Source organism: Ictalurus punctatus, chromosome 19 (genome assembly GCF_001660625.3).
Source record: "Ictalurus punctatus breed USDA103 chromosome 19, Coco_2.0, whole genome shotgun sequence".
NCBI lineage: Eukaryota > Metazoa > Chordata > Actinopteri > Siluriformes > Ictaluridae > Ictalurus > Ictalurus punctatus.
This window is the reverse complement of record NC_030434.2, coordinates 4680261-4708135: the sequence shown is the minus strand read 5'-3', so window position 1 is coordinate 4708135 and position 27875 is coordinate 4680261. Positions and strand designations below refer to the sequence as shown.

Here is a 27875-nt window from a genome sequence, read left to right as displayed (position 1 = left end):
TTAACTGCTGTACATGTTGAAACAGAAAGTCCATCCAGAGTAACCATGTGATCAGAAAGATTACTTCTAGCTACATGTGGGCCTAATAAAAGTATTTCTGTTTTATCAGAATTAAGTAAAAGGAAGTTAGTTAACATCTAACGTCTAATGTCCTTTACACATTCCTCAACTTTACTCAGCTTCTGACTGTCCTCTGGCTTCGCTGAAACATACTGTGTATCATCAGCATAACAGTGGAAGCTAATTCCATGTTTACGAATAATTTGACCCAGAGGTAGCATATATAAAGTAAAAATCAGTGGGACTCCAAAGGTAACCTCGGTATGCGTGGAGAAGTTTCCATTTACATCTATGAATTGATAACGATCGGTCAGATAAGACCTGAGCCAGGAGAGGACTGTTCCCTTAATGCCAACATTTTCTAATCTATCAAGGAGAATAGTGTGATCTATAGTATCAAAAGCTGCACTAAGGTGGAGTAACACAAGCAGCGAGACACAACCCTGATCAGAGGCCAGTTGTAGGTCATTTACTACTTTAACTACCGCTGTCTCTGTGCTATGATGAGGTCTAAATCCTGACTGATACATTTCGTGAATGTTATTCCTAAGTACGAGCATAACTGCTTTGCTACAACCTCTTCTAAGATCTTAGACATGAAGGGGAGATTTGATATTGGTCTATAGTTGGACAATTGAGACGGGTCAAGATCAGGTTTTTTAATCAGGGTTTTAATAACTGCTAATTTAAGTGATTTAGGTACATAGCCAGTGCTAAGGGAAGAATTGATTATATTTAGAAGTGGTTCAATTACTCCTGGACAAATCTGTTTAAAGAAACATGTAGGCACAGGATCTAATATGCAAGTTGACGAATTGGCTGAAGAGATCAATGAAGCTAGTTCGGTCTCTCTAAGCGGAGCAAAACACTCTAAATATTGATCTGATATTGTTATATTTTCATCTAATGGGTTTGATACAATACTGTCTGATTTTAATTTAATAGCCTTAATTTCACATCTAATATTTTCAACCTTACCAATGAAAAATTACATGAAAGCTTCACTGCTATGTAATGATTGAGCATTTCTCTCTGTAGTGGTTTTATTCCTAGTTAATTATGCTACGGTGTTGAAAAGAAATCTAGAATTGTTTTTGTTATCTCCTATTAAGGTGGAGAGATAGATCTTTCTAGCATCGCTAAGAGATTTTCTATATTTCAGTAGGCTCTCCTTCCATGCTGTTTGAAATATCACCAGTTTGGTTTGACGCCATTTACGTTCTAATTGTCGAGTTGTCTGTTTTAAGGTACGCATTTGATTGTTATACCAGGGTGCTAATTTTTTCTCTCTAATTATTTTTCTTTTGAGTGGAGCCACTCTATCTAGCATGTAGCAGAGTGTTGACTCTAAGCTTTCAGTCGCCTGATCGGATCTGACGGTGATCCAAATCTAATTGATGTTTCTGCGAGGTTATTTATGAAGCTCAGTGCAGTAGCTGATGTGAAAGTAAGTTTTACGCAGTAGCGAGGCGAGGTTGAAATATTATGATTAATATGTATTATGAATGAGATAAGATAATGGTCTGAGACAACTTCAGACTGCGGAAAAATTATAATATTTTCTATACTTAATCCGTATGTTTATCTACAGACACAACCAGGTTTTAGATAAAGTCTGCAATGTGATGCTAGCGGGCTACAAGCTAGTCGCGGATGTTTGTAGAAACAGATCAAATTTAGCGACAGCGCAACGTTACGATTGTTTGATCTAAGGTAGTGTCAGTTATATTTGTATAACGTAAGGTAAATTATTTTAAAGTATAGAGATTAGAAGAATTAATATAATAGCATCAGCTCGAAGGACGCTGCTTCCTGCTTGACGCTGCTTCCTGCTAGCCATTTACATGGCTAAATGAAAGAAGAAAATAACCAAGAAATGCAACATGCTGCGTCATAGCTGTATTAGCTTAGCATAGCACTCAGCACTTAACTAACTCTAACCTTAACTCACCAAGTTTCACGTCGGATAAAACTACAAACCGAATTTTCTCAGTACTCCAACTGGCAGTAGTATTGTTTTGACCTTTGTTTTCACTCTTCAAACAGTTAATTATAATATATAATTATAATTGAGGCTTTTTCTAATTTTTTTCTGTCTTCTTTTCTCTCCTCGCTTTGGCTGTGTGTGCTGTCTGCACAGTAAAAAAAAAAAAAAAAAAAAACTGTCCCGCTGTCACCTGTCAATCAAGGCGGGATCTACGTGTAGAATGGTGTTAATTGGTCAAAAATTATCTACATGAAACATTTTAACTGGTTCAAATAACGTATTTGAAAGTATAGTGTATTTGAAAGTATATACATACTGATTTATTTTTAATGAATCTATATTGTTTTAAATTCGGTTTTAAAATATTTATTTGTATACATTTTCTAGTGGGCTACAAGTGGGTTTTAAACTTATTTTGTTTACTTCTGGCCGGCTCACTAGGCTATCTCACTTTTGTGAGACACTGTATATATATATATATATATATATATATATATATATATATATATATATATATATATATATATATATATATATATATATATATATATATATATATGTATGTATGTATGTATATACAGTATCTCACAAAAGTAAGTACACCCCTCACATTTTTGTAAATATTTGATTATATCTTTTCATTTTATAACACTGAAGAAATGACACTTTGCTACAATGTAAAGTAGTGAGTGTACAGCTTGTATAACAGTGTAAATTTGCTGTTCCCCTCAAAATAACTCAACCCATAGCCATTAATGTCTAAACCGCTGGCAACAAAAGTGAGTATACCCCTAAGTGAAAATGTCCAAATTGGGCCCAATTAGCCATTTTGTCATGTGACTTGTTAGTGTTACAAGGTCTCAGGTGTGAATGGGGAGCAAGTGTGTTAAATTTGGTGTCATCGCTCTCACACTCCCTCATACTGGTCACTGGAAGTTCAACTTGGCACCTCATGGCAAAGAACTCTCTAAGGATCTGAAAAAAAGAATTGTTGCTCTACATAAAGATGGCCTAGGCTATAAGAAGATTGCCAAGACCCTGACACTGAGCTGCAGCACGGTGGCCAAGACCATACAGAGGTTTAACAGGACAGGTTCCACTCAGAACAGGCCTCGCCATGGTCGACCAAAGAAGTTGCACATGCTCAGCGTCCTATCCAAAGGTGGTGTTTGGGAAATCGACGTATGAGTGCTGCCAGCACTGGTGCAGAGGTTGAAGGGGTGGGGGGTCAGCCTGTCAGTGCTCAGACCATACGCCGCACGCTGCATCAAATTGGTCTGCATGGCTGTCGTCCCTGAAGGAAGCCTCTTCTAAAGATGATGTTCAAGAAAGCCCGCAAACAGTTTGCTGAAGACAAGCAGACTAAGGACATGGATTAAGGACAAGGACCTGGAACCATGTCCTGTGGTCTGATGAGACCAAGATAAACTTATTTGGCTCAGATGATGTCAAGCATGTGTGGCGGCAACCAGGTGAGGAGTACAAAGACAAGTGTGTCTTGCCTACAGTCAAGCATGGTGGTGGGAATGGTCTGGGGCTGCATGAGTTAATTGAGAGAACTATGAATGCCAACATGTACTTTGACATACTGAAGCAGGGCATGATCCCCTCCCTTCGGAGACTGGGCCGCAGGGCAGTATTCCAGCATGATAATGACCACTGCCTTGCTAAAGAAGCTGAAGAAGCTGAGGGTGAAGGTGATGGACTGGCCAAGCATGTCTCCAGACCTAAACCCTATTGAGAATCTGTGGGGCATCCTCAAACGGAAGGTGGAGGAGCATAAGGTCTCTAACATTCACCAGCTCCGTGATGTTGTCATGGAGGAGTGGAAGAGGACAGCAGTGGCAACCTGTGAAGCTCTGGTGAACTCCATGCCCAAGAAGGTTAAGTTAGTGCTTGAAAATAATGGTGGCCGCACAAAATATTGACACTTTGGGCCCAATTTGGACATTTTCACTTAGAGGTGTACTCACTTTTGTTGCCAGTGGTTTAGACATTAATGGCTGTGTGTTGAGTTATTTTGAGGGGACAGCAAATTTACACTGTTACACAAGCTGTACACTCACTACTTTACATTGTAGCAAAGTGTCATTTCTTCAGTGTTGTCACATGAAAAGATATAGTCAAATACTTACAAAAATGTGAGGGGTGTACTCAGTTTTGTGAGATACTGTAAATATAGAGGAAGATGTGGAGGACAATGCTGATGAAGCTGTAAATCTGGACATTGATGGATTTCACATGGCTAGTGATCCTGCTGAAGATTTTTGCTGTGACTTTGCTGAAGAGGAACCCCATTCTAAGAGGAAACTGGCTGAATGGGTAGCTAACCAAAATGTGTTTCATTCTGTACTGTCAGCTATTAGGTATACTTTTGGAACTAGGTCTGGATTTACCAAAGGATCCCAGAACTCTCCTCAGTACATTGAAAGATTGTGAGATGAAAAAGATGCGACAGGGGAGCTACTACCACTTTGGGCTTAATTTCAAGTGCAATAATTTCAGAGTTGAAAATGAAAAATGAGCATGAACTGACAACTGATAAATTGACTGTACACGTAAATGTTGATGGACTGCCTCTCTCTAAGAGCTCTAATATGCAGCTGTGGCCTATATTAGGTCGAATAACTGAACTACCAAAAACAAATGTGTTTATCATAGGCATATATGAGTAAACGAGTACATGCATGATTTTATAAAATATTTAAATATGATCATTTAAACAGTTGATGTAACTTTTAATGGCAGACACTATAATATATCACTTCCAGATGCTTTTATCTGTGACTCTCCAGCAAGAGCTTTTTTAAAATGTACCAAAGATCATAGCGGCCACAGTTCTTGTGAGCATTGCACCACAGCATGGCATTTATCTTTATGGCAGTTGTGTTGTGTTTCCTGACATGGATTCAAGCCCAAGAACAGCATAGGTATGGTTTCTGCTTTTCCTTTGGACTATATGCATTTAGTTTCCTTGGGCACTGTTCATAAATTGATTGCTCTGTGGTTTAATTGAAGTGTCGGGTTTCATCTATTGTTCTATCCAACATTTCTGTTCACTTGAAACTGTGTAAACAAAACGTACCACAGAGCTTTTCCAGGAAACCACGGTCTTTGACTGAGTACAGCCAAAGGAAGGCTACAGAATTCAGGCATATTTTATTATATACAGGTCCAATTGTGCTTTTTCAAAGACTGCCCCATCAACAGCACAAAAACTTCCTTGTTTTGTCATCTGCTCAGAGCCGTGTCTATGAAAGCAGTTATTTGCTCATATGTCTACATAAATACCTGAAGGTGGTGAACACACAGCCTCATGCATCTGGACCAATGCTGGCAGAATTTCTCATGTATCAGTATGTTCAATACAAGATGTATAAACACAATAATCTCAAACTCCAGTGGTACCAATTGTTTTGAACTTTTTAATAATCACGATTATCATGACCAAAACTATCACGGTTATCAGTATTATCATGGTATTGTTAAAATGTGCTGAAAATGTTCAAAAAGTACTGATATACCGACTGAAATCTTTTAAACAGGTTTTATATTTGACTATAAAGTGATGGATAGTTGTCACTAGGCTTGTTCACTTAGTTCGATCATTTAATTCAGTTAGAGAAAATAGCGGAAGGCAGTGACAGTGCTCGGAATTCAAACCTTCCAAGAGAACCAAATCCAAAGTGTGGTCATGTTTTGAATTTTATAAAAATGCTGAGGGAAACTTAATAGAAGATGGCAACCCTGTCTGCAGAGATTGCCAGAAGACAGTTTTACCTCTTTTCCCCCTCACTTTTAAATCACTTATTAATTGCCCTTGTGGCCATGTGCATTTCATTTTAGTTTTCAAAATAGCAGCAATCCAGGGGCAGCAATTGCTTAAATAGTGGATTTTTTAATGGATTCTTAAAAAAAAAACACAACAAAACAGTACAATGACAAACTCGGTTATGTTAAACCAAATCTTCCGCCATCCCACCTCACTTTCATCACGTGATAAATGAAATCTGACTCCTGCTGATCTCTGTTGCAACACTGACTCATTCGGCTCATGCTAAATTGGGCAGTTTTTAATTGTAGCATTCATTTTCATGGACAAAAAAAATGTTGCATGCTGCACCTGCGTCAGACTCATGCAGGGTTTGTGTGGACAGCATTTATTGGGAGTTTTACAAATAACAATTATCACGCACGATTTTAATGATAATTTAATGTGACATGGTAATACTAACCGACAGGGTATTTTACTGTGGTTTATTGTGAAACCGGTAACCATTTCATCCCTAAGTGTGCATTTCACTGAAGAAACGTATGTGGTATGTGAACATTTTAAGAAAGGGACATGATTTTTCAACTACCCCATTGAGTCGACATCTCTGTGAATTCATTTGCTGTCAAAACTGTCTGGTAAACTTGCCAGTGCTCCATTAACAGGCTTCACAAAACCACTTCTTATATTGCCTCTTCAGAATATGTTTGTGGCTTCACCTCAGCTACACAGTACATGAATGTTGTAGGATGTCTTCATTCAGTGAGGTGGAGTTTGTGGATGAAGTTGACCCTGATGGCTACAAGAAGGTGGACATCATTCCATCAGAGTGGTTTAAGGGCACCGAAAGAAAATTATGCTGGTGGCCACTAGCCTCATTGGTCAATGTAACCAAGGTTGTGAAAGAGGGCACACCACCAAGCAGCAACTGGATACCGTGTAATGTGCGTGTGATGGGAAAATTCAGGTAATTTTGATTTTTCTTCTTAATCTACAGTAACTACTGCTTTATTTCCTTCCTTCCTTACATGACCCTTCAACTCTTTCTTTTTGTTAATTTTTCTCTATACCAGGGTTGTCCAAACTAATCCATAAAGGGCTGGTGTAGCTGCAGGTTTTCACTCCAACCAAGCAGGATTACACCATTACTTATCAGTCGTATCAGGTGTATCATTGTTTGAAAATAAAACCTGCAACCACACCAGTACTTTGCAGATAGGATTTGACACCCCTGCATTATAAGCATATATTCTGTAATAAAATGCTGCTTTCAAGGTAGTAACTGCTTATGCAAATCTAATTCTATTTCAAACCTTACTCCAGTTATTATGCGTCACTGTATTTTACAGCTATTTATGCAGATGTCAGGGTAAAGCTACATCCAGCTCAGTATTCATCAGACCTGAATGACTATGAAAATGAGAAAAAGAAAGTAGGTGTTTGTGGCGTAATGCAGGTAATAGGCCATGCCATATAGAAATATGGAAGCAGTAGGTATGGTGTGCTTTATATGTTTATGTTAACTTCTCTAGGCCAAGTGCAAAACTCCTCCTGAGTCAAGTAAGTATTCTGATTATGAGGAGGAACTTCCACCCACTCCCCTAGACCAACTCCTTAGGCCAGCAGTGAAGAAAATGATCAACTGGGTCACCAACCCAACTGCTTATCAAGTCACCAGCCCCACGGCCATAGTCGCCAACTCTACTGCCCTATGAGTTGCCAGTCCCACTACCCAAGTCGCCAGCTCCACTGCCCATTGAGTCACTAACCCCATTGTCCAGATGGCTGCCAGCCGCACTTGTGAAGCCATGTTCTGTAAACATATAACAATTTTAGAAAAAGTGAAGGAGACCCAACAAGTTCATTGTAAAATGTTAAATGCCTTGCTGAAGAAGCAAGATGGATTGGTGGTAGAATCCCTGGAGTGGACTTACCTTTGAAAACACCGGCTGATGTTGAGGCTCTCAAGGATAAGCTGGGGGACCACAGTCTTGTGTCGGCTGTTGAAAGTTTACATTATTTATGTAGCAGCCAATTGTGTCCTCTCTGTAGTAATCTAGGCTACATATGAACTGTTTTTTTTTTTTTTTCAATTGAATGATGAATTGGTGTGGCTTTATCTAATATGCCTTATTTTTCATTTTCAGATACAAAAAAAATTGTGCTATGGACCCTGTTGTGAGTCTCAAATTAAGTTTAAATATCTTTAGTTTGCCATGGTGGCAGATATGGGGGGAACACGCGTAGATGATGCTACGAGAAGAATGACGAAATCCATCTGTAGCGAACCTAGACAGCAGTGGGCTGAGCACAGACACGCACAAGAGGCCGCTTATGGGGCGCAAATGTGCAGAGTTTATTAAAATTCCGTTAGGGTGTGTGGTGCAAAGGAGGTACAGTGGGGTGAAGTGCTCAGGCGCCGGTGTCATCCTCAGGCTGCCGGGGCCATGCTGGGGGCTTCCCGAGCGGCTGAGATCCCGTTCTGCAGTCAGGCAACACCGCGGGTGCAGCCAGGGGGCAAAATCCTCCGTTGCATCTGAATCCTCTGCAAGAGATACAAAATAAAATTATTATGCATGCTTTGGGAGCCCTCTCTCCCTTTGCTAGCGGAGGATGGCCCTTTTATACTCTCCTGTCGGCTGCTAGATGGTGGAGAGCGGCCACGCTGATCATTATCCACCAGCCGTGTGTGTGTCGACGGCCCCGTCCCGCAGCCACACATTCTCTAGCTGTCCAAAACATTGGTGGTGCTGAAGCGGAGCTGTCTCTTCAGCACCATAGCAGCAGTCATGGGAGGAGCACTTTTTCCCTTTTGTACCCCAGCCGCAGGCCTGTCACCATACCATCTTCTCAAACAAGCTAGCAATGGAGTACAACATGTTGGCTGTCATGGGAAAAACAGCTTAAAGGCTTGCATCTATTCAATGTTAAGTTATACCAAGTCATTTACTTGACATATGCAAGTTGTTAATACTATGAACCTTAAGTCAAGTCATCCTGGAAATTAAAGAATCGCCCACACTTAATGTGTGTGTCAATGTAACATAATGAACCCAATTACGTTCCAAAGACACAAAGAAATATATTTTAATATTTCTACTCTAAATGCACTCATAAATCATTAGCAATAAAAAACAAAAACTTATGTGTTAAAAACTTATTATGCGTTATTTTGTCTGGCCATTCTATCCAAGGACAGAATCTGAACGTGAAAAACCACCTAACAGGAAAATTATAAAAACGTTGAGAGCCCTTTTTTATCCTCAGCAAAAAACTTAATAATAATTATTATTTTATTTTTATTAATGATTTCTGAATGGTTAACTCATCATGGATGAAGTGATGCTTTAAAACATATTGAATATACATACATTATAAACTGATTTTATCATTACAAAATTAAATCAGAATAGTCAGAATAAATCAAAACAGTATTTCTCTCTCTCCAACCCCAATTCCACTGTGTAAAATGTAAATAAAAAACAGAAAGCAATGATTTTCAAATCTCAAAAACACATATGTTATTCACAATAGAACATAGAAAACATATCAAATGTTTAAACTGAGTAAATGTACCATTATATGTGGGGAAAAAAGGGTAGTTTTGAATTTGATGGCCGCAACACGTCTAAAAAAAATTGTGACTGGGCAACAAAAGGCTGTTTTTTCAATTTGTCTGACCACAGTGTTACAACCCGCTATTTTGGGACGGGAATTTTTTTTTGCACTGTGACATTTTGTGTGCAGGTCCGAACTCCCTCCCAAAGTTTCCAGCCTGCCCTAGCCTGCCTTGCTCCCGCCTCCAGGATGACCTCACTGATTGGCAGCCATTTTTAAAGAGGAAGAGAGAGTGAGAATATGTGGGATGTTGGAGGTGTTTGCTTGAGTTGTGTTGCTTGCCCTTGTGGCTAAATTCTGTATTTTGACTGCTGTTCTGGTTTAGACTTTTGAGTTTGGTTATCCCTATATTGTTGAGTATTCTCTTCACTTGTGTGTGTGTGTGTGTGTATATATATATATAAAATATAATCTAATCTAATCTAATATAATATAATATAATATATGTTCACTGGCAGTAGGGGTGTGGCTGCCATTTCTTTTGGGAGAGGGTTCCTTTTGTCTCTGTTTCTTGCTTAGGTAGTTAGGGAAGAATATTTATATTTTCTTTTCTTTCCTTTTAGGTAAGCTAGCTACCTATTCATAGAATCCTTTTGTTTATTATTTTGGCCTTGGCCCACCCTGAAGATACGCCTGTTTTGGTTCATTTGTTATACATATATTTTGTCTGACATAATGTACCACGACCATTTTGAACCACCTTGTTGTGGTGTTGTTCCTGGCTCCCTCATTTAATATTTAAAGATCAATCAACTTGAATCCCGAGCTGGTTACTCTGTGCGGCCCAACCTAGACCGGGCTGTAACAACAGAAAAGCTTTCCACTTTGCCTTAGTCCATTTTTGGCCCAGAGAAGACAGCAGTGTTTCTGGAGCATGTTCACATACGGCTTCTTTGCATGATAGAGTTTAACCAGCATTTGTGGATGGCATGGCAAACTGTGTTTACAGATAATGAGTGCTGGAGGTGTTTCTGAGCCCATGCAGTGATTTCCATTACAGTTTTTAATGCAGTGCTTTTAACTTAATATATTAAAAAATTTGTTTGGCAGATGATCTTAAGAAAATACACTGATGTCAAAGGTCAACCGGCAAGAAGCTGAAAGGGCACTTTCAAAATGGTTCACCAGGGTAAGAGACAGAGGAGGACAGATGGTGGCTAAATTGCACAAAAGTACTGTCTGCAGTATTGAAAAATGTATGTAATGTTGCTGCTGCTTTTATCTGTCCCGAGTTTATTTCCCGTTCAAATGTTTTCAAAGCTTTCAGTAAAAACTGGCTCAAATACTGGTTAAATATAGTTAATGTATATGTTCTATATTATTTCAATAAAATTGACATTTTAAAAGATTTAAATCACACTGTGTTCTTTAATGCTTTAAAACTTATTTGTGTGGTGCTGCTACTCGGTTGGAATGAAAACCTGCAGTTATACTGACCCCATGAAATAGGCACCAACATTATATTTTACCCTGTGAATTTTTTTTGACATTATGCCATATGTTTTGCATTAGTATTTACAATACTAGATATAGAAGAATACCAGAAGTCACCTCATTGTAAATGTGTGCATCTAGGTCGTGTGAAATCCATGTTTGTAGAACCTACATGGAAAACCCCACATGAAATCCATAGATCAGTAGCACTCACACATTACAAAAAATGGTGCCCAGATGGGCCTTGTTCATACTGTCTAGTTGCACCCAGTGTAATCCTGCTTGAGATACATGTCGGCAATTTGTATGGGCGCGTTACGGAAAACATGGACAATCCTATATAGGGCCCATTTTTCAGTCCATTTCATACCCACATGGGCCCCACAAATGCTGGTTTTTTTTTATGATCCCATGTAGTCCACACATAGAGCTTGATGGGACCTAGATGGGTTTTGCACATGTTGCTGAGTTGGACCCCACCTAAAGCCCAGTGAAATCTTGTATCAAACCCACATGGGCAGTTGGCATAAGGCAAACATGGAACCCGTGGACAAACCCACTTACAACCCATATTTCAGCCCATGTAGTCACCATATGATACCCACATAAAACTTAAATCTGGGACTGAGATGAGTCTTACACACCTAATGGAATCCTGCATGAAATCCTTGTGGGTAATTGGCATGGGGCCATTATGGAACCCATGGACAATCCTATATAGGGCCCATTTTTCAGCCCATTTCATACCCACATGGGCCCCACAAATGCTGGGTTTCTTTCTTCTTGTACATACAGGCACCATATTAAATTAACCTATTCAGTGAAGAGTGTTTCTGGTTGCTACATGTAAAATTCAGACATCTTTTTATGAAATTAAATATACTTTTATTGTCCCCAGTAGGAAAATTTGGTGTGGACTCAGTAATCAACATTTCTACATCACCTGTTAATTCTAAAATAATCATAATATACAATACAACACAATACACAGAACACATACACCTCTCCACAAAAAAGAGAAAAAAAATCACTTATCCTTATTCAGCAATTTAATTGATACAGGTACAAACAATTTTTTTAACCTATTCAATTTACACAGAGGGATTCTATAACGTCTACCAGAAGGTAACAGTTCATAACAAGTATAGAGTACATGGGACAGGTCGCTCAGGATTCTTCTAGCTTCTCTTAGTGTACATTGTTCATAGAGAGACTCGATACTGTAATGGTCTTTCTGGCCCATCAGTTTCATAACAGTTTGTATAATGTATGTTAACTTGGTTTTGGATTTCACAGCGAGGTTTCCATTCCAGGTTGACAGTCCGTACCTGATTACACTCCCTAGTACAGACTGATTTTTTAAAAAAAAAAGAATCTTTTAATCAACGCCATAAAACCACAATCTGCATAAAAAGTACAGTCTTTGGTAGTCACTCACAGACCCAATTAATATGCATATCCCACATAAGAGATCTATCAATATACACTCCAAGGTACTTGTAAGACTGTACTTGTGTAATGTCCTATGGTCTGCACTTATATAGCGCTTTAACCTTAGCAGACCCAAAGCTCTTTACACTGCGTCTCATTCACCCATTCACACAGACCCATACACCAATGGCAGCAGAGCTGCCATGCAAGGCGCTAATTTGCCATCGGGAATAACTTGGGGTTAATTGTCTTGCCCAAGGACACTTCGGCATGTGGAGTCATGTGGGCCAGGAATCAAACCACCAACTCTACGATTAGTGGACAACCCGTTCTACCACCTGAGCCACAGGCTCTTTTATGTACAAGTACAGGACTATGATCACTATGATACCCCTGAGGTCAACTATTATCTCCTTAGTTGTGTTTAAATGTAAGTAATTGGCATCACACTAGTCAACAAATTACTTAATCTCAGAATGATAAACAAAAGAGCTGTCCAGATTGTTCAATAAATTTAAAATAGCTGTATGATCGAAATATTTTAATTCTGAGAGTACCTACTAGTGCACTCATTTGTATACAGTGTAAAAAGGACTGGTGAGCTAATGCAGCCTTGTGGAAGGCCCCTACTACAAAATCTTAATTAGGACAGACTGTTGTTTACTTTAACAGTCTGGCTTCTGTCTGTTAAAAATGAGTAATACCAATGTATAATTGCAGGATTCACACCTAACTGCTTTAGTTTTTTAATTAGGGTTGGATAGTATTAAAAGCCGAGCTAAAGTCAATAAGAAGCAGTCGAAACTTCAGGGTCCTCAAGATGATTTAAGATCAAGTGTATCAAAGTATTAATGGCATCACCTGTACCTCTGCCTTGTCGATAAGAAAACTGAAATGGATCTAATTTACTGTTAACATCTGCTTTTAGTATGAACACCACTTCATCACCACTGACATGAGAGCAATTGGTCCAAAATCATTCTTTTCAGAGGGGAGAGTTTTTTTGGCACAGGAATTATGAGAGACTTTCCAAAGGGCTGGGACTGTTTTCGAATCAATAGACTGTTGGAATATAGAGCACTGAACAGGGGTCAGTTCCTCGGCACAGGCTGAAATATTATCAGGGCCAGGAGAATTCCTAGAGCACATACGTTTAATTAACAACTAAATGCGGTCAGGGTCAATCATCAACCTATTCTCCCCAAGATCGGAAGTAATCATAGAGTTCAATTCAGATTTACATTCATAATCAAAGTTATGAGTATCAAATCTTAGAAAAAAACAGTTTGTAAAAACTTAGGGGAAAAAACCTTTTGACAACCTTTTGTCATCAGTTGTAAAGAACCTCTTCTTTACTGGTTACATATTTCTTAGATTTATTTGTTTGTTTGTTTTTTAAACTCCACATCCTTTGAGGCTTAGACTAAAATTTTCTTCTAAAATATTTTTAGTTTTTTCCTTGCCGCTTTAAGCAACTGACTGAGTTCTTTCTCAACAGATTTTAGTGCTACACGATCATGGTTTTTAAAAGCAATTTTTTTTCCTGTTAATACAATGTTATGTCCTTTGTAATATAAAGTTTGTTATAGTGGTAAATGGTTAACTGTTTTTTAGTAGCTACATTGTCTGTACAGAAATTTACATAGTCGGCTATTACTTCTGTTGTTTCATCAATATCAGCACTATAATAAATATCCCACTCAGTGCATAAGAAACAGCCTTTCAGAGACTCAATACTGTCTTCTGACCACAATAACACATCTTTAGTCACAGGTTTAGAACTCTTCAAGACTGTCCTATATGTTGGAAAGGTATCGTGATCAGAACTTGCTAGAGGGGGCCTTGATTTTGATTTATATGCCTTTTTTTTTTTTACATTCCTGTAGCATTTATCTAAAGTTCTATTGTTTCTTGTGGTGCACTTGACATTGTTCAAAACCAGATAATTACAGTTCCAGTTTGCAGTGGTTGAAGACTCCCAATATAAAAAAAAGGTACACTGGGTGTGCATTGAAGTTTTTGTTGAACACAGTCATTAATTTACTCCGCAGATCTTATTGCATTACCAGAGGGTGGAACATAAACCACAGACGATAGTACCACACTCTTTCGGTAAATAAAAAGGTCTTAGACTTAAGCAAAGTAGTTCAACATTGGTATCACACACTGTGGATCTCACTGTGAACTGGGAACACCAGCCTTCATTCACAAACAAGCACACTCCTCTACCTCATTTCTTGCCCGATGTGCAGAACGATCGGAGTGGACAAGGGAGAAGCCGCCCACCTCATATTGCGTGCCATGTCTGGATGAAGCCATGTTTCCGTGAGTACCATAAGGCCTGATTCTCTGTATTCAAAGGGCCTCAATTTTATTTTGCAGAGATGTCATGTTGCTTAAAATTATTCCAGGTAAAAGAGGTCTATTTCCACGACGCCGGAAACACTGACGGATATTTTGCCTTCGTCCTCTCCTTCTTAGGCATCTTTTATCTGACAATTTACTCTCTGCATTCGGCAAGTCTGACAAGTCCACAGACATAGTTGGTACAGCAGACCAAAGCTGCAAGAGAGCTTCACTTGTGCAGGTTATCGGCAGCCCGCTGTTCCTGGACATAATTGAATGTGTTTGGCAAGCCAAGAGCAAAGATCTGCTTTTGAGCCGCCATTCGTTTGGACGTCCTCAGTGCGTCATTTAACCACAATAAAATAATAAAATATTTAAATACTTAAAATACTTGAATACGACAGCTAGAGACACATGTATATGTGCCTTTCAGATCAATATTGTATCTACAGTCAGTATATTTGTAACAGGTGAGTCAGAAACGCAAGAGTCCATATCGCCAGCAGTGCAAGACCACTCAGAAGTGTTCTGTTAATCCAAGAAAGCAAACACCATCACTACAGAGCATCACTACAGGAAGCGTGTTTTTTTTTTTTTTTAATATAAATATACGGGAAGCAGAAAGTGTCCGAGTTGACGTCTCCGTTTTCAACTCCTCCCCGACCGCAAGCAGGAACTCTCACCAATCGGTTACATCCAGCTGAGGTCGAATAAACCTAATGTTGCCTGCTGGGTGCATGTGGACAGCATTTATTGCGAGTTTTACAAATCACGATAATCGCGCACGGTTTTAATAATAATTAAAATGTGACATGGTAATACTAACTGTCGGGGAATTTTACCATGGTTTATCATGAAACAAATAACCGTTTCATCCCTACAACAGTCCATGACAAATAATATAATATAGTTTTATGCCTGAATGTCTCTTTACCACCCTTTTAAAACATGTATCTTAAATGTGACAAATTCACATGGTTAAATCTGATGGCTTTATGTTAGAGCACTCGTGTGTCCTTAATGAACTTGAATGAGTATAGCTCCGCCCACATTGTCCGCAGAGGCACAGCTTCTGTCCTGTATGACTGCCCTGGAGGCTGTGGAGGACCATCTGGTCACGAAAACTTTTCCCACACTGCAAGCAGTGACACAGTTTCTCTCCTGTGTGAATGCGCTCATGTCGTTGGAGATTACGTTGGCAAGTAAAACTCTTCTCACACTGTCCACAGTAAAATGGCTTCTGTCCTGTATGAATGTGCTCATGTTGTTGAAGAGTACGATGGCAAGTAAAACTCTTCCCACACTGTCCACAGAAATACGGCTTCTGCCCTGTGTGAATGCGCTCATGCTGTTGGAGATTACTCTGGCAAGTAAAACTCTTCTCACATTGTCCACAGTGATACGGCTTCTCTCCTGTGTGAATGCGCTCGTGTAGTTGGAGATAACGCTGGCAAGTAAAACTCTTCCCACACTGTCCACAGTAATACGGCTTCTGTCCTGTGTGGATGCGCTCATGTATTTGGAGATGACTTTGACGAGTAAATCTCTTCCCACAATGTCCACAGTAATACGGCTTCTCTCCTGTGTGAATGCGCTCATGTCGTTGGAGTGTACATAGTTGGGTAAAACTGTTCCCACACTGTCCACAGCGATACGGCTTCTGTCCTGTGTGGATGCGCTCATGTCGTTGGAGATTACTCTGAACAGTAAAACTCTTCCCACACTGGAAGCAGTAATATGGCTTCTCTCCTGTGTGGATCCGCTCGTGATCTTTAAGATGATGACTTTTAGTAAAACTCTTCCCACAGTCTGAGCAGTGGTACATCTGGAAAACACAATAAAGTTATTCAAGATGCTTAAATAATTATAGATTTTGTCTTCATGTGTTTATGGGATTGTTTTTGGAAATGTCTTCTACAATAGATTTGTAACGTAATTCCATTGATTGCAGCCAAATTTTACTAATGTCAAAACCACTGTGACTGATCATTTTTAAGAGTCACACAGAAATAGTTACTGTAAATCTTTGTATGTTTACAAAATTCTAGACTAGCCCTACAAAGATAACCTTACTCTGGGCGTCTGAGCACTGAATGTGTTTAGAGTCTGGGAAATCAAAATGGAACTTTGTGTTTCTAAATACAATGGTCTGCAGAATTATTAGAATCTACATACATACATTCTCGGTTAAAAAAATTATCTGACTATCAATCAGGTGTGAAGTTATAGCTCATGCCATAGGCATGCTTCTTAAAATTCCAGTAACACTGCATCCTTGGAGACTTGCATGGTGATCCCTAGGTTTGTGTGATATGATCAGTCCATACAGGATTTCACAGAGTTTCTTGCAACTGTTGCGGCCAAAAATGCTTGATTTTGCTGAGGCTTTTTTATTTTTTTTTAAATTTGCAATGCAACCTGAAGATTTTTTTTTTTGCATCTTTTGTGGATAACTGGATATATTGGTGAAATTGTTTGCATGGTCTTTCCCAGTGCTGTTTGTGGGTAAATGAGACCATATAGCTGTATTCATGTTCAATGTACATGAACTGAATGGAGCTATTAGCGAACTGCAGAACACACCCCGCTGGACTGTATTATCGCCGGAGATTTCAACCATGTGAATCTCAAAACAGTGCTCCCTAAATTCCATTAATATGCGGACTTTGAGGGGCGAACACACTGGATCTTGTTTATACAAACATCCCCGATGTGTACAGGGCAGAGCCCCGCCCCCACATCGGCTACTCAGACCACATCTCTTTTATGCTAATTCCTGCATACAGACCACTCGTCAGATGCTCCAAACCGGTTTTGAAGAAGATTAAAACCTGGCCAGCAGGAGCCATCTCTGCTCTTCAGGACTGTTTTGAGCACAATGACTGGGACATGTTCAGGGAGGCAGCAACTGACAGCAACTCCACCACCTTAGAGGAATACACAGCGTCAGTGACCAGCAAGTGCATTGATGAAGTCACCGTCTCCAAGACCATCACCACACGCTCCAACCAGAAGCTGTGGATGATTGCAGAGATGGGAGCACTACTGAGGACACGAGCCTCCGCCTTCAGGGCAGGTGACAAGGTGGCCCTAAGAACAGCGAGGGCCAAACTGTCCCAGGCCATCACAGAGGCAAAGTGTGCACACGCCCAGAAAATCCACAGTCATTTCACAGATAGCTGCGACATGCAGCACATGTGCCAGGGCATTCAGGCAATCAGCAACAACAGGACAACATCACCCACCTGTGACAGTGATGCCTCCCTTCCAGATGCGCTGAACAACTTCTAACTTCTACGCACGGTTTGAGGCGCAAAATGACCTGGCAGCGAGGAAGACCACCCCTTCTCCCAATGACCAGGTGCTGTGTCTAACCACGGCTGATATGAGGAAAACTCTATGCAGAGTCAACCCATGGAGGGCTGCTGGACCAGACAACATTCCTGGCACAGTGCTCAGAGGATGTGCAGATCAGCTAGCATATGTTTTCACTGACATCTTCAACATCTCCCTGAGCAGCGCCATCATTCCAACGTGCTTCAAGGCTACCACCATTATCCCCATGCCAAAGAAGTCTCCAGTGTCCTGCCTCAGTGACTACCGTCCTGTTGGACTCACATCCATCATCATGAAGTGCTTCCAGAGGCTCATCATGAGGCACATCAAGACCCTGCTGCCCATTTCACTGGACCCACCACAGTTTGTGTTTTGCATCAACCGCTGAACAGATGATGCCATCACAACCACCCTACATCTGGCCCTCACCCACATTCGGATGCTGTTCATAGATTTCAGTTCAGCATTCAACACATTCATTCCTCAGCACCTGATTTGAAAGCTGAACCTACTGGGCCTGAACACCTCCATCTTTAACTGATCCTGGATTTCTTGAATGAGAGACCTCAATATGTCCGGACTGGGTACAACTTTTCCAGCACAACCATGCTGAGCACTGGGGCCCAACAGGGGTGTGTGCTCGGTCCACTGCCATTCACTCTGCTGACACACGATTGTGCAGCAATGCACGGCTGCAATCACATCATCAAGTTTACCGATGACATGACTGTGGTGGGTCTCATCAGCAAAAACGACGAGTCAGCATACAGAGAAGAGGTGCAGCGGCTAACGGACTGGTGCGGAACCAACAACCCATCTCTGAATGTGCACAAAACAAAAGAGATGGTTGTTGACTTCAGGAGAGCAAGGAGCGACCACTCTCCACTGAACATCGATGGCTCCTCCATAGAGATCGTCAAGAGCACCAAATACCTTGGTGTTCACCTTATGGACAACCTCACCTAGTCCCTCAAAACCAGGTCCATAACCAAGAAAGCCCAGCAGTGTCTCTACTTTCTGCGAAGGCTGAAGAAAGCCCATCTACCACCCTCATCCTCACCACATTCTACAGAGGAACTAATGGGAGCATCCTGAGCAGCTGCATCACTCTCTGGTTCGGAAATTGCACCTCAATGGATTGCAAGACTCTGCAGAGAATAGTGAAGACAACTGAGAAGATCATTGGGATCTCTCTCCCCTCCATAACAGACATTTACACCACACGCTGCACCCACAAAGCCACCAGCATTGTGGAAGACCCCACACACCTCTCACACACACACACTCTTCAGCCATCTGGTAAAAGGTGACAAAGCATTCGGGCCCTCACGGCCAGACTGTGCAACAGCTTCTTCCCCAAAGCCATCAGACTCCTCAATACTCAGAGACTGGACTGGCACGCGCACACTTTCTCTCTCTCTGAACTGAAACACCATCCCACTTGCATTGCAATATTTGCACATTCCTGCATTGACTCTGTTGCATTTTTGCTGCTACTGTATTTATAAAAAATACAGTATTTAATTTATTGTCACTATTATACACTTTACCTGGCTGCTACCACAATAACTGCTATGTCCATATTTGGTACAAGCTAATTTGCTGAATACTCAGTCATAGCATGCTATGTTCACATTTATACCATTTTAAATTATATTGTTACTCCTTGGCACTGATCTTCTGCAATAACTGTTATATCGGACACTTCCACACTAAAACTGTGTACTGTTTGGCACTACACTGTCACTTACTGTGCTTAGTGTCCTGTTTTAGTAGTATTGTACTGTCCTATGTTGTTAGCACACATTTGCATGTGCACTTTGTGTAGAATGTGCAGATCTTATTTAGTTCTGTGTCGTCTCATGTGGTTAGTGTGTTGTTTTATGTAGCACCATGGTCCTAGAGGAACGTTGTTTCATTTCGCTGTGTACTGTACCAACTGTATATAAAACCACTTGAGCACAACGTGTTGATGTCACATGATGGATCTTGTCCCAAATCTGCAGAAAATCTGCTGTCATTTAAAAAAATTGCAAGCTCATCCAAATATTGTGGAGTTTGCTTGACTTTGCATTCATTTCATTATTTGGAGGAACTGTATAATGATATCATCCCTACATGATATTATAATTTGGGTTGGGGTTAGAGCAGTTTGTGTGTGTGTTAGTCTGCTGTCTTGCACATTATTTTTTGGGTTTTGTCTGTGGAAGTAAAATGCACTGGAATAAATGACACCCATTAAACTTAACTCTTTTCTGGCTCACCTTTATGAAGACAAAACGACCTGAAAATATGGATATTACCCAAAAGTGGCAGAAAGTTTACAGCACTGTGGCTCTGGAGCTCTCAGAGAACAGACTACAAACTTATAGGAGACTGAAACTGCACTTTTCTTTTTATTCTCTTTTATAATTCCTGCTGAATTATAGGTAACAATTTTGCTGCACTAGTTATGTCTTGTTTTAATTGTTCACTATGATTAATGTTCTCGTTGAACTCAAAGTTTCTTTTTCTTTGTTAAATTGTAGGAGTCTAAACGATGTTGTTAAGGGGAAGGCAATGTTCCTTTTTTGTTTTTGCAAAAATTGCAAGTTACAGACCTTTTTTTAAAAAAAAAAAACAAGAAACACATTCAGAGGTTTCTAATACCATATTTTGGCAAAGACAATGGAGAGATGACATGCTGATTAGTCATAGATCAAATAGATCCGCTGGAGTTGCTATCTGTTTAAACAAATGTCCAGGGAAAAACATAACACTGAGTGCTTAAAGATGGGCATTGGATTGGTATGTTTCTTCACCCAGACTGAATTTTCACCATTTTGGTAAATGTTTACGGTTTTAATAACTGTTTCCAGAATAAGAATTTATTATTGACAGTAACTGAGGTTATCAAAGACTTTATAACTAACTAAGCCACCAGTCATGTTTTGATAGGAGGGGATTTCAGTAAAATGTCTGATGAATATTTAGATAGTCTTCCTTCAACAATGATGGTGAAATGTAGACAGATTTTCATACCCAGGGAGTTTATTGCTATCATATTCATGGCTGTCTACATACCCTCACAAGCTAACGCTAAGGCAACACTTGAAAAATTACACGCTGCTATTAGCAACCAGCTAACATCCAAACTAGAGAAAAGAACATTTTGGACCAAGTCTACACAAATGTTCCAGGAGCAAACAAAGCCATCTCAGCTCCAATATCTGGGCTCATCAGATCATGTTCCCTGATGCTGACGCCAGCCTATAAGCCTCTGATCTGCAGAACAAGACCAGTTGTTAAGACAGTCAAGTTTGGAGTGAGGAAGCCAACTCACGACTGCAAGACTGTTTTGAGCTCACAGACGATAAGAGCTGATTTGGAGGAATATAGTACATCAGTCCAGGCCTACACAGACTTCTGCACGGAGTCTATTCTAACAACCAAAACCATCAAAACGTTCCCCAACTGGAAACCATGGCTTGACAGTAAGGTACGGTCTCTGCTTAAAGAGTGTGATGTGACTTATAAATCATGCGACATGCAGGCCTACAGTAATGTCAGGAGGGTATTGAAGAAATGCATCAAAGAGCTGAAACACAAAGACAAACAGCGCATTAACATCCACAGAGCTGGAGGACCTGACAGGGTCTCGGGCCACACACTCAGAACATGTCCCAACCAGTTAGCAGGGGTGCTCACAAATATTTTCAACCGCTCATTAAAGCTTGCCAAGGTCCCCACCTATCTCAAGTCCACCAATATCGTTCAGGTGCCTAAAAGATCTGTGGTGGATTGCCTCAATGACTACTGCCCAGTTCCCTTAACCCCCATTATCATGAAGTGATTTGAGAAAGACATCAAACCCAACATCTCCAAGGATCTAGACAGTCATCAATTAGCTTACCTAGCAAATAGATCTACGGATGACGCAATCTCATTTGCATTTCACACAGCCTTAACACATCTAGAGCAGCCAAACAGTTATGATTTCAGTTCTGCTTTTTACGCTATCATTCCTCACATCAGAATAGGTAATCACACCTCCTCCACGCTTGTTCTGAACACAGGCGTACTGCAGGGCTGTGTGCTTAGCCCAGCCCTATTCATCCTCTTCACGCATGACTGCACCCCAATCCATTCTTCCAACTCCACAGTAAAGTTTGCAGATGACCCCACCATAGTGGGACTCGTATCTGATAATCAGGAAACAGCCTACAGGGAGGAGGTACAACATCTAATTCAGTAGTGTATGGACAGTAATTTGGTCCTGAACACCACAAAACCATGCAGACCATCGTAGACTTCAGGAGATCCAGAAGGACCACCCATCTCCCTCTGCATATAAATTGAGAGGAAGTGGAGAGAGTGAACGACATCAGGTTTACTTGGAGTTAACAAGACAAAAGAACTCAATGGTCCGTCAATACCCCTCACCTGGTGAAGAAAGCACAACAAAGGCTATTCTTCTAGGCGAAACTCATCAGGCCACACAGCTCCTTGCAAATTTCTACCGCAACACCATACAGAGAATACTCACATACGGGATAATAGAAAGACAAAGACTTGTGTTGGGTAGTTAAACCAGTACAGTGCATCATAGGCACTGAGCTCCCGAACCTGGAGTCTGTATACGTTAGCCGACTGCAAACAAAGGACAGCAGCATCATTAAAGGCTCCATTCATCCAGGTCACAAAATGTTTGTCCCCTTACTATCTGGAAAGAGGTACAGGGTCATCAAGTCACACACTAACAGACTGAAGTGCAGATTCTTTCTTCTGTAGCTGCCATCACACCCCCTCCACCCCACCAAATCATCCCAGTAATTCCCTAGTCCTTTACAGCTGTTAAGGACTAATTTGACACTACTCTTTGCTGCTCATGCACCATAGTGCACTGTCACATTACACAGTGTGCAATACATCTCTAATGGTTTTATAGTATGTGCAATATATACATCTCAGTACATGTTTCAACAATCAAGGCATCATATTTATGTGCAATGTTGTATATATTTTACAGTGTGTGCTGTTTATTTATTCTTAATTCTTCTTCTTTAACTTCTTAATTTAAATTCCTTTCAGAGTTTTAGGCTTAAATGCTCTTGTCGCTGTCTGAGAGTTGCCAAACTAAATTTCGTTGTATTGTTTGCAATGACAATAAAGTACCTTACCTATTTAGTAATTTGCAAGTGAATGGTATTTTGCAAGATGTCAGTTTCTCCAATTTACTGGTAGATATTTGGAGAGAACTAAATTCCGCTTCCAGACAGTTCTCGTGGACTTAACTAAATGGAAACGGTAGCTCAAGAATCGATTATTGGTTAGGTACAAGTGAGATCTCCAATTTGGTTACCAATTGTATCATTTCTAATGCCCCTTTAACAGATCACTAGTCTTGATATTACTAGTCTTGATATAAAAGCAAAGGAAAAACCTTCAAGAACAAAAGGCTACTGGACGTTTAATGCCGATCTGCTAAATAAAAAATGACTATCGATCCTATATTAAACAAATGATTACTGAAATTAGAAATGAAGATATGTCCAGTAGCAGTTAATAGGAATATATGAAATACAAAATTAGAGAATACTCAATTACATTTAGCAAAAATCTGAATAAAAAGAAACGGGAAAAGGAATTTAAATTAATGCAAGATATATCCGTTCTTACCTGACACAGACAAGGAACAAGTAATTAATTTACAATCCGAGCTAGATGAAGTATATATTAGGAAAGCAAAAGGTGCATACATTGCATCCGGAAAGTATTCACAGCGCTTCACTTTTTCCACATTTTGTTATGTTACAACCTTATTCCAAAATGGATTAAATTCATTATTTTCCTCAAAATTCTACAAACTATACCCCATAATGACAACGTGAAAGAACTTTGTTTGAAATCTTTGCAAATTTATTAAAAATAAAAAAACAAAAAAGCACATGTACATAAGTATTCACAGCTTTTGCCATGACACTCAAAATTGAGCTCAGGTGCATCCTGTTTCCACTGATCATCCTTGAGATGTTTCTACAACTTGATTGGAGTCCACCTGTGGTCAATTCAGTTGATTGGACATGATTTGGAAACATCTCACGGATGATCTATTTTTAGACTACTACACCTATGTACATTCTTACTACCTCGTAATAAGGGTTACATAAAGTGGCTTACATAAAGATAAACATAAAGTGGTTTACATAAAGATCCATATCTTGGATTATAAGGACCACTTTAGCAAATTTAAACTAAACAGACCTCAAATGATTTATAACAAAATTATTAAACGTATCCCTTTACCAATGATTAGATTAATAAGAGAACATGTAAAATACACAGAGACAAGTCCAAAGATTCATGAGCCTAGGATAAACCAAGTTCATTTTATAGATAAACACTGCACTAATACATTTCTGAGGAAATGTCTGGTACAAGAATGCTATCCGAGTCCTGTAAGACGAACTTACATTCTTAATCATCACAACAGAAAAGTCAGATGTGAAATAAGGAGGAAATATATTTCTTATTCCATGTCCCCCAAAATCATAGTGCACTTTAAAATTATAAATGAAATATATCCCACTAAAGAATTTCTAAGAGTTAAATTTAACATGGAAATCTCAAAATAATGTTTATTCTGTAATTCTGATATAGAAACAATGGAACTTTTTTTTAATTGTAAATCTGTTCAAGGATTTGGAGTGATGTGTACAACTGGTTGAAACAAAAGATTAAAGTGTTATACACTCTTTTACTTATGTTGTTAAATTTGGAATAATATTCAATGACAAAAAAACTCTTTTCTGATAAATAATGTAATAATTTTGTCAAAATCTTTTTATCCATAAATGTAGATGCCTAAAAACACCACCCCAACCAAACATTTTTCAAAAAAGAACTATCTATATATGTGGACCCACTGAAAATAATGACTATTCCCCAAGCCAGAAACCTGTTTTCATTGTTAGACAAGAGTAATCTCATATAACAAACTCCTACAAATGTTCTCTTATTTTTATTTTATTTTCTACTTGTGTGTTGAATTATACAAACGTGGTTGTGTACGCAGTCTGTTATGTAAGAGTTCATGAATAAGTTGCCAATTTTGTTGTAAACACTGAATCAAACAGTAAATAAAAACAGGTCTTCACATCGTTCTCAATGAGACTAGTTAGAGAGTTTTTTGAGGACGTGGCCACGACGTTTCTGGACCGTTAGCCAAGATTATATATAAAAATAAACGTTACCAAGACGTGGTAAACTAACAAAGTTGTCATAAAGTAATATCACACTGACGAAAAGAGACTAACTGGTGACGTCATCAGAACGCGCGGTTGTATATAATGTTGTTGGTGCTTGTTGTATATAGTGTTGTCATGGTTACTTAATTATAAACAAGTTGTCAGAGTTTAAAAATTAAAAGAAAAATCAGACACGTCACTAAACTTTACCTCTGAGCCAGTAGCAGCAGGAGTCTGTGGAGATTTTCCTAAAGAGCGGGGTCTGGACTCTGATTTCATTATAAGAGGAGTAAAGAATCAGGACACTGGAAGGAAAACACAGAGATTCATGACTCCAGAATCTCCACTAACCTGTTAACCGAGTATCTGAGATGGTAAGTTTCTGATGAACTCGCCTTTAGTGAAATTACACAGACGATCAGAGCTCCAAAGCCCGTGTGGAGAAGGAAGCTCCGAGACCAAGCGTGTGTGAGTTTCCTGTAGTGACGTCATCGTCTTCTTCGGATTTTAATGGCAGCTTGCATACTTGATGTTGCACTACTGCCATCTTCTGGTCTTATTTAACTCCTATACAGAGCCCCATGTCGTATTCTCCTCATTAGTCCAGTTTTTATTAGAAAGCAGATCAGGTTCCTTACCATGTCCATCCTCTGTGTTTCATATTTCCTACAGGTAACAAGCACATGTTCTACAGTCTCTGGTATTTGACAATGCTCACACAATCCAGATGGATGTTTCCCTATAATGTGAAATGTACTATTTAGTATATTGTGTCCTAGTCTTGAGCAGAAAGTATTTGGGCTGCTTTGGCTGTGAGGATCTGGCTATCCAGAATCCCACACACAGCTAATATACACTACAACACACAGCTGTACAAAATACCTGATCATTTAACGCCCAATGGTATAATACAGTCATCATTTTCTGTATCTTTTCCCCTCAGAAGATTACAGTAGTTTTGAAAGTGTGAGTGTTTTAGTGCTTAAGTGTTTAAGTATTAGTGTTTAGTGTTTAGCTGCCGATTGTTGCTAAGCTCTCTGTTCTTACCTTTTGGCCACAAAGCTGATATTCTAACAGTGTGGAGTGAAATTTCTATAAAAACATCTAAACAAGTTTATATTTATGTTATTAAATATTCTCTGTACACAACAATCCACTGTATTTTATATTTGTTTAAAGCTTCAAAGCTCTGACCACTGAACTTAATATATATATATATATATATATATATATATATATATATATATATATATATATATATATATATATATATATATATATATATATATATATATATATATATATATATATATATATACATTCGCCTCACACCTCCAGGGTCGGGGGTTCGAGGCCCACCGTGGCCCTATGTGTGTGGAGTTTGCATGTTCTCCCCGTGCTGTGGGGGTTTCCTCCGGGTACTCCGGTTTCCTCCCCCAGTCCAAACACATGCATGGTAGGCTGATCGGCATGTCCAAAGTGTCCGTAGAGTATAAAGTGTGTGAGTGTGTATGTGATTGTGCCCTGCGATGACTGGCACCCTGTCCAGGGTGTACCCTGCCTTGTGCCCGATGCTCCCTGGGATAGACTCCAGGTTCCCCGTGACCCTGAAAAGGAGTAAGCGGTAGAAGATGGATGTGTATATATATAATTTATATAATTAGTGAATTAAATGCCACTCATTACTGGTCCCCACCCACTAGGCAATATGTCACACATCGCACCTCATAACCAACTTGGAAGCAAAATGGCCAGGGTTTGTATTGGCTGAAGAGATTAATGTAGCGAGTTCGGTCTCTCTAAGCGGAGCAAAACACTCTAAACATTGATCTGATATTGCTACATTGTCATGTAATGGGTTTGTTACAGTACTGTCCAATTTTAATTTAATGGCCTGTATTTCACGTCTAATATTTTCAACCTTATCAATGAAAAATTTCATGAAATCTTCATGAAATCATCACAAACGTCTCTCTGAAGAACCCAGTAAAAACATAAATACTAATTTTTGGCAACATGTCTGAAAACTTCTGCAGTCTCTGTTTCAGATTTATTTTTAAGTGATAGCACCACCCAGTGTTCAAACTAGGAACCTCATATTTATCTTTCTTAACCGCAGAACAATTTTCATTGTATTTCTAAGATACCTCTTGGTCTGTTTCAGAAATGGCAGCAGGCCTGCATTTGAACTCTCCTGCTTTATGATTGTGACATAAAGGCTCATAATAATCTGAAGTCCAATTATAGTAAACTGTGCTGATGTTTTTGCTTCTTTTCCATGTTTCTCAGTTAAAGACACTGCATGTGCTGATCTTAAAATACTGCTTTAGGAAATTCTGTCCTGAGCCACAGTCATGGCTGTAGGAGTTTTTATTATTTATTATAGTTAATATATATTATATATATTAGTTATTATATTATATATTATATATAATATATTAGTTATTATTATATTAAGAAGCATGGCCGGAAACAGAAATGATTAGTTCATCTTTCGAGTCTTCAGGTTCAAGTTGTTCGTTCATCACGTCACAGCCCCAGAACCTATGGGGATGTCTCAGCGCATGCGTGGTCAAAAATGAACGAATCACTCTCTGAGACAACTCGTTGATCCCGAGTCATATTAATGATTGGTTGGAGTGAGAATGTGCTATGATTGGTCAGT

At 39.4% G+C, this 27875-nt stretch overlaps 1 protein-coding gene across 4 annotated transcripts; it reads right to left on the bottom strand.

Moving 5' to 3' along the window:
* Positions 1-11733: 11733 nt before the first annotated feature.
* LOC108279546 (zinc finger protein 239) lies at positions 11734-25715 on the bottom strand. 4 transcript variants are annotated; one of them, XM_017493878.3, is made up of 3 exons: positions 25606-25715; positions 25421-25515; positions 11734-16473 (listed from the first exon to the last, which is right to left on the bottom strand). In XM_017493878.3, the coding sequence occupies exons 2-3, from the start codon at positions 25487-25489 to the stop codon at positions 15619-15621; spliced, it is 924 nt and encodes a 307-aa protein (XP_017349367.2). In that variant the 5' UTR covers positions 25490-25515; positions 25606-25715; the 3' UTR covers positions 11734-15618. The 4 variants fall into 4 exon arrangements, with proteins under 4 accessions (XP_017349367.2, XP_047018168.2, XP_017349366.2 ...); XM_047162212.2 differs by having other exon boundaries at positions 25421-25479; positions 25562-25701; XM_017493877.3 differs by having other exon boundaries at positions 25421-25701.
* Between the last annotated feature and the right edge of the window lie 2160 nt (positions 25716-27875).